General features: G+C 42.7%; 1 protein-coding gene across 1 annotated transcript in view; it reads right to left on the bottom strand.

Annotated features, from left to right (window-relative positions):
• Positions 1–14,692: 14,692 nt before the first annotated feature.
• LOC139696060 (voltage-dependent calcium channel subunit alpha-2/delta-3-like) overlaps positions 14,693–15,191 on the bottom strand; it is a 287,280-nt gene continuing 286,781 nt past the window's right edge. Inside the window, exon 30 of the mRNA XM_071594674.1 lies at positions 14,693–15,191. This exon is cut by the window's right edge and continues 21 nt beyond it. Coding sequence (XP_071450775.1) covers positions 15,090–15,191 — 102 coding nt within the window. The 3' untranslated portion in view covers positions 14,693–15,089.

Here is a 15,191-nt window from a genome sequence, read left to right as displayed (position 1 = left end):
GCCGTTTCGTGTTCGACGGATTGGTTTGCGGGGAAGCCGCTTGGGCTAGGCGACTCCCCGCTTGTCCGTTTTCCTGCCGAGTAAACAGGTGTTTGCAATTAGGGCAATTAATTGCCAATAAGCCGACCTTGCCGCAAAGTTGGCACTTTTCTTGTGTCCTTCCAGGTCGACTGGGGCAATTGACACTGATATGCCCTCTTGCGCCACAGCTGAAACACTGGACTCTCGGGCACGCATTTGCCCTATGTCCCGACTCTCCGCAGGAATAACAAGCTCCGTCAAAGCCCGGTCCCTGGTCTCTCGCCTGTGAAGGCCTAGACCACGTAGGTCTCGTTATGGCCCTTCCTAACTCATAGCTGATGCTCTGTCTATGTCCATCGTCCCCTGATGCATCGTCCGAGTCATCACTGCTGTCAGTAGATAACGACCCGCTCGTTACCTCCGACTCTGAAGAAGATGACGAAGTGGATGTTATTTCCCTCCGATACTTTTTCTTGGAACCCTTTCTCAAGTTCACTTCCTTATCGTTCTTCTCACTGCCCAATTTTTGAAATATTCGGCTAATTCCATCCGTTAGGTTGTTGATCATCTCGTTCTGCTGTTGCAATTGACTCCGCAACTCCTTTATTTCCTCAGAGTTGCGGTCGCTCTGTACTGGTATCTCTTTCTGATTTGATTTCGCTTCCGAAGGCAGAATGCGCAGTTTTTCCTTTTCTCTGGTCAAATCTGACGCTTCTTTCCTTTCTCCCAGCGGCGGAAAATCATATGAGTCCATCAGCGGCAGTTTGGGCTGAGGGCCTCCCGCTGCGTTTGCTGTAATGGTCCGAATGGGGTTCAGTTCCTCATTAATTTCTCCGTTGCTTGCGGCAACTTTCTCCGTCTCGATGTGCTTCTTTTTATGCCCCTTACTGCATGCCCGTTTCATTTTCCGCCCTGCATCTAGGTCTTCGTCCCAGTTTAAGGCGTATAAAGCTCCTGAGAGGGTTACATCGTCAGGCTGCACATCCTCGTCCAATTCTTTGACCATGGTGTCCCTAACCGTGGTTGTGCCAAAAGAAGCTTAGCCCGCAATAATCGCTCTTTGCGCACTAAGAGTGGCCCTACCAAGGAGTGTCCTTTACTTGACAACTCATTTTCCACCTCTTCTTCACTCATTTGCTTAATTATTTCAAATTCTGCCTTTACCGCTGAATGCCGTAGCAGTGCCCTCATATCTCTCTGATATCTCGCCAAAAATCCAGTGTCACCCTCCATTGTAAATTAGGAAGAAGAAAATTCTTAACCTATTGAATAATTAAAGGATTTGCCCCACCTAACCTAAAATACGCTTACTGAAAAAATTTAATCCTAATCTAAAGATATTTCCCTGTTCTACAGTTATTATAACAAATAGGGTAGAATAAATCAGAATTCTATATTAAAAGCATAACCTAACCTCAAAATTCAAAAATTACAAACTCCACTTCCTCTTTTCAAAGGATCCTCTGCCACTCTGGGGATACGTGGCCACGCACGGAGCTTCCCTCACGCCAATAATAGTAGTTAATCTTAGAAACCGATCGTCCCTCCGCAACTTAACTGGAAACAAGTCGCCTCGGGAATGTTCACAGCTTTCATCCCACCCTCAACGCCAAGCAACCACTCAAAGCAACCGCACAAACCACATTCAAGTACAAAAGATTGAGTAGAAATTATAATCTCTTATTTACTGCTTCCCTCGAAAGAATTTTAAATTTTTTAATTTCATGAAAATGTATAGCGAAAGAAAAAAAGGACTAATTTATAAATCAAATAGAAAAATTGTATACCGCTCGCGAAAGAGCTGTACGTAATAACTGGCGCTCGCGCGATGTTAATCACGCATCGTTCCCGCTCACACACACGCTATGCACACCATGCCGGTATCACTCCGCTCGCTCTCCTTCACACCATTGTTGCCTCGTCAAGGCCGACGCGACGCCATTTTACACTCGCGCCTCATGCGCACTCTCGAAATATAATTGTAACTATTCTCGCACAACAATAGAAAGGCTGCCCCACGTTGGGCGCCATTTGTGACGCGGTATTTAATTTATAGATAAATTTTCCCCGATACCGCGAGACAAGGGAGGCCGTGACTCTACTTGTTTTGAGGGCGCCAGGCTAGCCGCATGGCTAGCCGCAGAGTCACGCCGCTGGCTGTCACCTGGCCCATCACACTCCTCGTCCCAGGGGAGGGCTCGCTCACCTTTGATGTGCCCCGGGGTGGGCAGCGGCTCTTCAGCTGAAATCACGAGGGACGCAAGGAGGCGCATAAAAATGGACTCCGACGAGTAAACTTCACAAGAACTATTTATTATCACAAGAAAAGGTGTGGGCGCTCCCAAGCAAACATGACGCGCGGTGCCGACGCCTGCTGGGCCACGATGTTGGGTGGCCGCTCGGCGGCAGCCGAAGATGGCCGCCTCGCTGTCGACTGCTGGGTCCCGATGTTCCGGTCGGGGCCTGCGGGGGGCCCACACGGCGAGGTCGGTTGCTGGCACGCGCACCCCCGGTGTTCGCAGGCTGTCGGTGACTCGACGATGATAGCACACGACCTTCTCTCTCGGACATCTCACAACGAACTCTGCTTCCCACGTGTTGGCCGGCACTCTCCGCGCGCGGCGCGCCCCGCTCTTCTCTTTTCTTACATACATTGTCGGCGCCAACAGATAGCGCCCCGCCGTTCTACGGCTCGCGAGAGGGGCGCGCGTATTCGAACTGGGCAAGTGACGCTGCGCCAAGCACAACGTCACAATTGTTGACAGCTGTTTTGCTTGGACGTGTTTTGGCCGTTCTTCGATTTTTGCCTGTTCCAAAAAATGGTTCAAAGAATCATTATCAAATTTTGTATGAAAAACGAAATCAAGTGCGCGGACGCATTTCGAATGTTGACTGTGGCATATGGAGAAGCAACCTTGGTCCGAAGCAACGTTTATCGCTGGTACAAAATGTTCACTGAGGGTCGAGAAGATGTGAACGACGAAGAGCGTGCTGGACGCCCGAGCACATCAACAACAGACGAAAACATTGATGAAGTGAAGAAAATAGTATTGGCCAATCGTCGAATCACCGTTAGAGAAGTTGCAGAGGACCAAAGAATATCTATTAGCTTATGGTGAGTCTGCTATGAGTAAAACAAGAGTTTACGGTAGGTATAAGGATTTTCATAGTGGCCGTGAAGATGACGAACGCCCCGGACCACCCCGGGGTGCATAAACAGTCAATGAAAACGAGGAAAAAGTGAAAGGAATGGTTATTAAATGATCGCCCAATCACAATAATCGGAGAAGTCGCAGATGATGTTGTGATGTCGATTGACTCAGGCCATGAAATATTTTCGAATGTTCTGGGAATGAAAACGCGTGACAGCAAAATCTATTCCCAAATTGTTGAATTTTAAACAAAAGCATCGGTGAATGAAAGTTGCTCAATGGAGTCACTAAATGAAGTCAACGGCGATGATGCAGAATTACTGAATTACTAGGTGACGACACATACGGATGACGGATATGACGTCGAAACTAAGCCTTGATAAAAATTCTTTGATCCATTTTTTTTAACAAACGAAAATGGCTGAGCTCATAAAAACACTTCTTTCCATAGTGGCTACCACGGATAAAGTGTAATCAATGAATAGAGCCGAAAATTCAGTCATACTTTAAGGGTATGCATACCAACATAATGAAAAAAAATGACAATCGGATTCTCCAAATTCGTGAAATTAAATAAAAAATCCGTTATTTTCTGGACCCACCTGGTGCAACGGAAGTTTTACATATGAGTGAAATATATCCAAAGCAATGAGTTTAGCCGCGAGTGTTTCATGTGCGCAATGCCCAAACAGAATGATAGACCCGCTACTCAATTTTATTTTTATAATGCGTCCCTTTTTTACTGTCGGGAAATTCGCTTTATTCATCTTATAATTCGAGCAAAACAATGCTGGAAATTTCTTTGCTCAATCCCCTGTAAGGTAAGTTCCAAGCTCCTTGTTCAAGTGTTTAACCCTAGAACGGTAACTTAGGGTGAAAAACACCCCAGGGAGGTTGAAATCTCGCCCCAAACGAAAACGGCTCACGTTTGCGACTTGGGGACATTTACCGTGATTCACTCCGATTATCCGGGAGTAGGGCGAGCCCGCTCACGTAGCACGTGCAGTGTTGAGCGGTAAACGTTAGAGATGGGGTGTTTTTCACCCCGCGGTAAGTATTACTTGTACACTGCCCGTTACCAGAATACCAGGTGAAAAAAATAGCGTTACCATTTTAGTTTTAAATACCCACAGAGAATTGAAACGGAAACGCATTTGGTTGTCTGCTTTCTAAACGGTGCTCAAAAGGAAGACGCGTTTTTTAGAAATTTGTTGGCCTCGTCATATTTTTTTACATTAGGCTATCTGGGTTTGTTTAGCGAGGCAGTGATGTCAGAACGGTGTCGTATTGCAGCGTTCCGTTGTGTTTTAATGGTCCAGGGGTTAATAAAGCACGCAGAGGGAAGAGACCGCCTTGACTTCTGCCATTTCGATGGTCGAAATGGGGGGAAGGTGGGTTTGAGTATTCTCAGCTGGTGAATCTGCTCCCGAGTTGTGTGAGAAGAGGGAGAGAGAATTGAATGTCGCTTATCGACGATGCAGCGATAATGGAGTTTGAAGCGAGCGACAGCCACCATTGAACGGGGCGAGAAAAGTGGCGGGAAAGAAGGCATTTGACGACAATAGGGATTCCCGCGCGGCGGAGGAGTTGAGAGAGTGTTTGCATTGTCACGCAAGCGAGAGAGGGGAGGAAGGAGGAGGAGAAGGGAATGTAGTTCCTCTCTTCCGTTTCCCTTGGTTCCCCACCGCACCACCACCCATTTCCTCTCAACCCCCAACCGGACGAAGTGAAAGGGCTGGCGAACGTACGAGATGGGGTCGTGATTCCGACGACGCCGGCAGTTATAACACAATGCCTAGCCACCAGGGCGTACAACTGTGAGTATGAGGAACGGAGCCCTTTGCTTAAGGGAGCCTTGTCTGCCTTGTTCCTCCTTTTCACTCGTGAATTGTACATTAGAATTGACAGAATTTAAATGTGAAAGAAACTAGTTCAAACTAGTCAATATTCAAACTAGTGTCAATGAATCCCTCAGCACCACAGTTTATCGGGCTACCAAAATTTCACAAAAATGGGATTCCGATCAGACCTGTGCTATCAAATATGTCAGCTCCCAACCGCATACTCGCGAAAAGGCTTAATGTACTCTTCAGGGAGGTTTCCATAATTTCCATGGAATGCAATGTAGTGAATTCCTTGGATCTTGTCAACAAACTTATGAAAAAGGTCAATCCCGAAAAAGTGCATGCTTGTTTCCTTCGATGCACGCAACCTTTTCACCAACGTGCCACCAACCATGGAAGCGGTGAACCTGGCCGAAGACATCCTCATCCGGAAATCCATCCCAGTACTCTGTGTATTACTTAAGACGTGTGCTTCCCAAAATTATTTCATTTTTAATGGTACATATTTCCAACAACCCAATGGTTTAGCCATGGGCTCGCCCTTGTCTCCACTCCTGGCCATTATGTATATGGACAATTTTGAAAAAGTTTTGTTCTCCTCAGCTCACCCTCTCATTAATAATGTATTTTGTTGGTTTAGATATGTAGATGATGTCCTCTGCTTGTGGACAGGTTCCGATAGGCAACTAGATCAGTTTCTAGCACATTTAAATCCAGATATATACAGATAATAACACTAAACATAGTGTATATAAATTAACGGTATATATATTTACCTGTTTTTAAACTTCAGTCTTAGGCTAAGCTTGCAGCCTCCTAGTGGCAATTTCACTATGGAGATAATTTTCCGAAGGATGCTGTTTAACTCCGAAAACTATTAAACTATTAATTATTCTGATCTTAAACTTTATAATTCAGGATGTTGCCATGGTGTACGCCTACCGGAAGCTTCCCGTGCGCGTTGAGAGGGGGAGGCATACAAGTCCATGTCGCTTTGGTGCTCGCACCCCCACGGCCTTGCTCCTTAGGCACTCGGATCATTGCCATGGATATCCCTGAGCTTAGACTATGTGCACTGCGTCGAGGCAGAGTGGAGATGCCTATGCTTCGAGGGGGAGTTCGTAGTCTTAACTGAATGGCAGGGAACGCCTAGCACAAAATAACCAGCACATCGCAATTGGTCACGTGAATCATATTGAATTTTTGAATCTGAACTCCTTGAGGAGATTCATCATTTGCTATTTGAATCGTAAAAATACTATCACACTTAGTTTGCAGTGAGAATAAGTTACAGCGTTGAAGAATATTCCTTCATTCCGCTCCAAGAAATAGGTATTAAACTGTAGGTTCTTCATCAATTATTTTCCGTCTTATCAGCACAAATTGATTGATTTTTTCATCACTTTTGAGTGACTGCAATACATATATCAGCAATATTGTCAATGCACGCGGAATTGCATCTGATTTGAATAATCTCTCTTGAATATTATTTGTCCGTGACTGTGCATTAGTGCTCTACGCCATAGTGTTACGCTTGGTGGACACGCATGAATGTAGACAAGAAAGATGAACCGTTTGTGGCAGGAAGGGAATAATAACAACTTGCTATTTTGCAGCAATAGAATAAGCTTCGGCTGAGGTGGGTGTCCGCGTGTCTGGGAACTGTCAGAGGAAGGCGGATGGAGAATTGGTTTTACAGGATGCGCTGTGCTTCTGTCTGATTCTAATATTGATCGACACAGTGGTTCATCGGCCGATATATAGTATAGTAGATAGCTAGGCAGAGGGTAAATAGAAAAAGGATAAGTTTATCTACGAGGTCTATTCAATAAACACGCAAACTGGGGCAATCCGGCGGACACGGACTATAGCCCCACCCAATAGCGGCGATCGTTGCCTAAGACCCCCAATGAGCCGTCCGTGCTTGGCGGATCGTCGAGCTGTGCGTATGGTCCTAGTTACGTTGATTTCCATTGTCCTTGTTTTTACTTTTTGTCGAAAATGGAAATTGACGAAATCACGAAGCAACGAATCACCATTTAGTTGTTGGGGGAAGTGCAGTAAAAGTTATCAAGAAATTACTGAAATATAAACAGCTGTTAAACGGTGATAATGCTCTGAATAAAACATCCATTTTCAAGTGGATTAAGCGTTTTAAAGATGACCGACAAGATGCAAGGCCGGGACGACCTTCAACCACCTGTGTTGACGACAACATTGATCGTGTGCAGTCCCTTGTCGAAAAGCTGTCCGATTGAGAGCTGATGAAATGAATTTAGGAAAATCAACAGTGCACACTATTTTACTACCAAACACCATGACAATGCACCCGCACATTCAGCATTGATTGCTTGCTAGTTCCTGGCAAAAAATTCAATCCCCTTGATCCTTGACCATCCTCCTAATTCGCCAGATCTCTCGCCCCCTGCAACTTTTTCCTATTTCCCCAAAATGCAAAACTGTAATGAGGGGCCATCACATTGGGACGATGTGGACGCGATAAAGAACCGATGAGAAAACTAAAAAGCCTAACTGCTGCCAAGAGGACTTCCAAAATGGTGTTTTTAATAAGATGGAAAAGAAGAAGATGGAATGGTGAGTGCATAGCAACAACGAATGAAGAGTACTTTGAAGAAGGCGACAAAATCGATGTTGCAAATCAAATTTGGCAAAATGAAGTTTTCCTGGCCTCAGTTCGTGTATTGTTGGACAGACCTCGTGTAATTGCTTGAAAAACTATTCGAGCGCTTTCCTAACAGGTGCATGCGTTTCAGAAAAAATATGTAAACAATGAATATAAGAACTTAATTAATCTGTTGTGTTAAATTGCATATAACAGCTTAGTTTTTTCATTTTCTTTCCTTGCTGATTGGGAAACTGATGTTAATGAGATAGGGATTTTTTCTTTATTTTGTGTTAGAGAAAGGTGTTTGGAAGTTTCCTTAGAGAGTGTTTTTTGAATGACTGATTTTATCGATTTCCTTTTGTGATATTGATTGGATTTGAGATGTCATGTTATTTTTCCAAGGTAAGTTTGATTGTAAGTTTGATGGGACTAGTGTTCCACCTGATATTGTCCATCTGCACATGTGAGTTTTCCTAATGATAGCAATAATAACTTCCAAAGGCACACCAATCCAAATAAGGACTCTAATTTAGAGTTAGATTGGACAAGGTTTGTATAAAAAAAGTTTCGGTAGCAATTTCTACCTGGCGTGTGCGTGTTAATTACTGAATTCGGACCGTCAATTGTTAAGTGTGTGCATAATTGCAGATCCTATTATTAGCATTGATATATAAGACAGTGACAATGCACACACCATTTGAATTACTGAAAATTTGGCAATGCGAAAGATCTGCGCTAAACTCGTCCTCCCGAAGGTCTCTGGACGGACGACCAAAAGAGAGTAGAGTCGAGTTTCTGCCTGCTTACGAAGACCTTCTGCACATGGCACCACGATGATTTCCCGACTACCTTACAGTCCCGACTTGGCACGAGTAGTTTATTCCTATTCCCTATAAAAGTGAAATCATACATCAAAGGACATCACCAGAAAGAACCATCAGTGCCGTCAAAGGTGCTTGCGCGCGTACACTTAAGGACCTTTGGCCTACCAGTAAGCCTTGGAGTGATGGAAATACCACTCTGACAAAAGTATATCATCAACTCTCTCAAGGGAAGAAGCACTTTGAAGAATTTTGAGAGGGATTGTGCGAGGAATATCTGAAATAAATATATTTTTCCCGAAATTATTACACATTAATTATACAAACCTTGTTCATATACTGAAGTATGTAAATGTATAGAGGTTCCCCCCAGATGGAGATTGACATCTCGCTCGTTCAATCTGGCGATGTGTGCGAGTGAATGCGTCTGACATACCATCCCCTTCCTTCGTGCTCAGTCATTATGGAAAACAAATGAATCGGGAATGGCGTCACTCATCCGGCACTGCTGACCACAATGCTCCCCGCATGGAGCCGGATGCTGCGAGGGCGGAGTGAGATGTGATCGAAAGATGAGTCACTTGCACCCGCAGAGAACGCATTGATCGCGGACCCTTCGTTGGTCAGCTGTGGCTGAATCTCAATCCATTCAAATAACGCCAAACGACCGCGGACGCCGTTGAAGTTTTCCCACTGCATACGTGAAGAGTGTATTTAAGATATTATTTAATGTACAATTTATAAAAACTGATGTATTTGTGTTAATTGAATTACGAGAGTTGCTATTTATACTTTCAGCCCTAATAACGAAAAGACAATATTTAATGTTAAAAATAGCTTAATTGTTTTTCGAAGTATTCTCAATGATAATCAATACACTTTTCCATGCACTCGAACCAATTATTGTAACATTTTTCCCACTTCGATTTAGGTACCTCCAAAACATATTTTTTGAATGTAACTACGGCTTCTTCAGGCGCCGAAAAACGTTTCGAAGAACAATAAGTTTGATATCCCCCGCAGCTAAAGTTGTTCTCAGGATCATGAACCAAAGGATAGAGAGTAGGGCAAATGATTACTTAGGGGATGATCAGTTTTGGTTTAGGAAGGGGAGAGGTACGCGTGATGCCATTGCAGTAATGAGATTATTAATCGAAAGGAATATAGAATACAACCAGGAGGTATTTGCGTGTTTCGTAGATTTCGAAAAAGCGTTTGATAGGGTGAATTGCGAAAAAATATGAGCATATTGCAGAAAATAGGAATAGATTGGAGGGAAAGAAGGCTAATCCGCAACCTGTTCATGTCTCAGACTGCTCAGGTGCGGGTGGGGAACGGGAAGTCCGGATGGGCAGTGTTAGGAAGAGGTGTAAGGCAGGGTTGCCCATTATAACCGTTGCTGTTCAACCTGTATGGAGAGGAAATGATTAAAGAGGAATGGGAAGAATTGGAGGTAGGAATGAAAGTGGGCGGGGAATTCGTAAAATCAGTTAGGTTTTCTGATGACCAAGCTTTAGTTAGTCAGTCAGCCAAGGGGTTGTAAGCATTGCTGAGTGGATTGGAAATTCAATGCGACAGGTATGGGATGATAGTTAATATAATTAATTGTTAAATTAAAAGTTAATTGAGGGGAGAATGTTAGGCAAATGAGGAAAGGGAAGGAACAGGATAAGGATGTTGGACGGCATGAAGGAAGTGTGATACGGAGATGATGAGGGACTCGTTGTAGAGGAGGATATCAGGTTTCAAAGCATATTTTAACCGGTAGATTGACAATAATTAATAATTATAATGAAGGGGGGCCAAAATTTAGTCGTGAATATGAAAATGATCTGCAGAGAGACAGATCCAACTTAAAAAGGGGAGGGTGAGGGTAGAGAAAGGATGGAACTGCTCGTTTGCCGTCCTGTTGCTGCACTGAATAATGATCCAATTTAACGATGGGCGGCGCGTTAACTTGTTGAGACAGGCTCTTAAAGCAACGTCTACGTCGCATTAAAGTTTTAAGAGTCGCCTTCCCAGAAGGAACACGTCGGCCTTCGCCGGCGAAATGAGTCGGGGAAATGACTGCTCTCGACCGGCCGTCTGACACATGGCGATAATACGTATATGTGTTATCTCGGCTTCCCCCGTTGCCACCATAAACGCGAGAGAAGGCCTCGGTGACGCTCTCGGAACGTATTTTAATAATCAGTATCTACACAGGTGACGAATCTTGGATCGATCTATGTGTTTGAGCCCGAAACAAAACAGCAATGCACGGTATGAGTCTTCCAAGACGAGCCAAATCCGATAAAAGTGATTCGTGCACGAAGCACATTGAACCAAATCAACGCCTGTTTTTTCGGAGTAACCAGACATGTGGAAACCGTATCGTTAGAGCAACTCAGGTTAGAACCGTGAATTCTGAATGGTACACGAGCATTTGCTTGCCACAAGTGCTCGGTGAAATCCGGAAAAAGAAGCAGCAATGGAGGATCATTCTTCATCATGACAATGGGCAAGCTCTCACAGATCGGCTGAAACAACTATGTACCTATTAGACTGGCCGAAACGTCGGAATGATGGGTCATCCTCCGTACAGCCCTGGTTTAGCGCCAAATGCCTTTTTTTTACTCCCGTTTATCAAGAATAAATTGCGTGGCCAACGTTTTTCGGCGCCTGAAAAAGCCGTTGATGCCTTCAAAAACCATGTTTTGGAGGTATGTACCTCAATGGGATTGGAAATAGTGTCACGATAGATTGGTTCGAGCGCATGCAAAAGTGTATTGAGTATCATGGAGAATAATTCGAAAAACAATAAAGCCATTTTCATTATTAGGCTCAAAATATAAATAGCAACCCACGTACCACGCTTCCATTAGGAAAGGTAGAGTTTTATGTGGGAGAAGTAGTCTAGAGAACGAGAGGTGTGTATTTTTACGAGTAGGATATAAAAGGGTGTTCTTCCGTCGCAATGTGAGTCGTAAAAATACTGACATGGGGCAATACCAAGATTTGGTCAAAATACAAGCCACACTTTGAAAATGAAATTAAATAAATCACCAATTCGCCTATTCTAAGATAGAGCGTCGAAAAATATGCACAAGCTTATCCGAGTCCAATATCCATTATCTCCCTCTAAACGTTTATAATATGCAGATGGGCATTGACGGATTTTTTCTGATTGCCTAACATTCCCTAACCGTATACTTATAATTGCTGGGATCAGTCTTTGAACATTAATGGAGTGAATAAACCGTGAACAGTTTATCTATTAAGTGAAACAAGTCAAAGTGAACATTTAATGACATGTATGCATGTCTATACATGAATATTGTGTTTAGAATGTCTGGGTTTTCGTGCGGAGACGACATTAATCAGCTGATGTTTAAATAAATGCGAAGGCTATCTGTTAAGTTACGTTGTTTTCCTTGCTTCCTTCTTGAAGAGCATCCTGAATCCAATTACAACTATCACATTTAATATATTTAAGGTCGGATGTGAAATCGTAATTAGAGTTGCGGCTGCAAAAAAATGAGCTGTTCAACTACTGCGAAATGCAACAATTTTAGAGACTAACAATCATTCGCCTTGACCGGGAACCCGGATCCCTCGATGCTCGGCCGAGTGCTTCCGCAAGCTAGGCTATCGAGGCGTCCTCCGATGCGCTAAAATTTTGGGGGCTTTATAGGAATAAGATGTTGTGACGAAATACTGTAATTGCAATGTCACGGGCATTCGTAGTCGTGCGCGACGCGCCACAGTCCACGAGGTTAAAGCCAATTTATACACTTAGGCTGTTTTCACCTTTGACAAATTACAAGAAACTGCGGGAGATGTCGCAACAGTGACTTTTTGACAGAGTCCTCCACTAATATACACTCCTACGCAACAATTTCAGAGACTAAAAATCATTCGCCTTAACCGGGTTTCGAACCGGGATCCTTCGATATTCGGCCGGGTGCGTTAGCTAGTTAAGCCACCAAGGCGTCCTCTTTGTCTATGACATTTTGGGGGCTAAAGCACTCCACCGGACATTGAGGGATCCGGGTTCTAATCCCGGTAAAGGCGAATGATTTTTTCACTTTAGTGAAGTTGTTGCATTGGAATACATATTAGCGGATGACTCCGTTAAAAGTTACTCTTGCGGCATCTCCCGAAGTTTCTTGGAATGAGCTATTTAACTCTTAATTTGATTGTATCGCATCAGCCGTAGCAAAATTGGTCATTTTCGATTGAAAATATTGTAAAAAAAGACGAAAACCTGAAGTTACGTCATACGATAGGCAATAACTTCAACAACATACGTACGAAGTTGAGTGAAACCAACGTGTGCTCACTTGTGACATCGGTTGAACTTCCTTGAGAGGAAGAAAAGAAGTCGAAGAAAGGTCGTTTTGAAGTCCGGTTGCGTTCGTATCCGTTTCTACAATGCTAATGGCAAATAAGTTAAAATGTATGCTATACTATCTTCGTCTGAGGAAGATCATTAAATGTTACTGCAGCCCCGTAGTTGCCAGGACTCAAAATCTCTTTATTGACCATCACATTTATCTGGGGAATGATAATTGAGGTGGTTTCCCGTTGCCTTCCTCAATAGTGTTTTTAACTTGACACCATCACCTATTGGACGCCTTACTGGGGTCAGACTCCTTTGCAGCTGCCTCACTGAGGAACAGACGCTGCATGGACTACCTTTCATCTGGATCCTAACCTTCGACCTATCTGGCATGGGTGACATATTATTACTCCCGCCAGCACAGCTCTAGGGGTCATCGGAACACACAAGCCCTTCCACCACGTCAAGGTTGTAGTCCGGGGAGGGGACCACAACATACACCTTGTTGAAAATTCCTCAATGACACCCAAGGAAGAATTAAAAATAAAAATCAACATGAAAATAATGAACAATTTTGGGATCCCCGTACAATTTTAAATAATTTGATTAAATGATTAATATAGAAAAGTAAATTAATATACAATATTTCTTTGTCTTTGCTAGCTTTATTTTAAATTTCCTCTGGTTGGGGGCAATCAGTTACAAAACCTGCTGGACAAGAAGAAACCCTATGAGACCAGGTTTCAGCGTAGGCTAATTGAAATATTTAGGATTTTATAAATGCTATTACTACAGTGAAAATATTCAATTCAGGAGACTTGATAGCCAAGAAACACTCAAGGGTATGATCTGAAGCTCTTGGCTATACCCCTGTTATCCTTAAAGGCTGAACCCCTTGGAGGATCCTCAAGGAATCTCAGGGATTTATAGAGCCCAGATACAATGAATGGTTTAGGCCTTAACTTTGTAGAATTCCATTTTTAACTTAGGAAAAATAATATTATCTTTGCTTTCTACAGAATAGACTTTATTCGTCGACTCTCCCCTCCTGGACATTCCTATTCTACACCCCAAAAAATCCCCATGACGCAAACCCACGCTCCCTTCCCAACCTTTCCCCCTTCCCCCCCTTCTTACACCCCCCCTTTCCTTAATTACACTCCCCCACCTCCCATCCGCTACCTCTACCCGACCGAGTATATAACTCAGAAAAATGTCTATTGTAGCACTAGTCCTGATGATGTTACAGTGTAAACGAAACTAGTCGACGAATAAAGTCTATTCTGTAGAAAGCAAAGATGATATTATTTTTCCTAAGTTAGCTTGAGCCCAGATACTCACATACAGCAAATATTATGTGTCAAAATTTATTTAAATTTTGAGTGGCCATCTTCCCCAATCTCTGGGATGAATAATGTTTAATGCGTTTGTGCGTACATGTGCCATTAATACTCATTGCCACAGTGAAAAAACTTCTTGTGCACCAACTGAGCTGCAATAAGTACGCATTTTCTTCTCCAACTATATCTCAGATTTAAATTGAGAAATCGGTATACCAAACATGAATTCCATATCACGTCTTGTAATGATGGTACTATTTCCATGAAAAGCATCCCCAGTTAAATATTTTCCAGGGGCTTACACGTCATTAAAATTAAATAAATATGAAATTTTTAAAAATTTTATCAAATTAGAAAAGAAATGACACGATACTTATCATTTGCACCATGTGAACTTGAAGAAAATTAAATGCTCCTACAACAATGACAGGATAAGCACGATGAAAGGCCTAAGTACCATTGATGAAACTCCAAACTCATATACTTTTGCTTCTAATTGTATAAGACTCTTGATTGGAGATTTCAGTATGATACTGTAATAAGTATTTTAGACCATTATTCTCAGGAAAATTTTATTATCAAAATAACAGTATTAGGTTTATTTACAAAGATCATAACAAATATACTTGATATTCAATCAATATATATATATATATATATATATATATATATATATATATATATATATATATATATACATATGCATGTAACAACTTTAATAGGACTAGAATTTTAGGTCATTCATGGAAGGAAAAATATGTTGCAACAATTCATCCTCGCTCACATGCTTTTGAAAATAGAGCCCTAAATTTTAGGACTTTTTTTGAAAGGGAGTGGGGGTAATAGAAGAAAAACAAAAGGGAAGGACAAAATTAACAATTCCCTTATACATTATGGAAATGAGAAAGATCGAAAAACTCTTGGAAAGTTTGAGTAGAATTCCAACAAGAGTATATCTGCAACCTCAGGAGGCAACGACAAAGTGTGATATTTTATTCATGAGGATTGCAAGAGTACTAAGCACCAGTAACAGGACGTTTGGCATGCCCACGGCACACCCCCTGCA

Source organism: Hetaerina americana, unplaced genomic scaffold, assembly GCF_022747635.1.
Source record: "Hetaerina americana unplaced genomic scaffold, ioHetAmer1.1.p SCAF_66, whole genome shotgun sequence".
NCBI classification, from domain to species: Eukaryota; Metazoa; Arthropoda; class Insecta; order Odonata; family Calopterygidae; genus Hetaerina; species Hetaerina americana.
The sequence above is the reverse complement of the archived record's forward strand: the minus strand, read 5'-3'. Positions and strand labels throughout refer to the sequence as shown.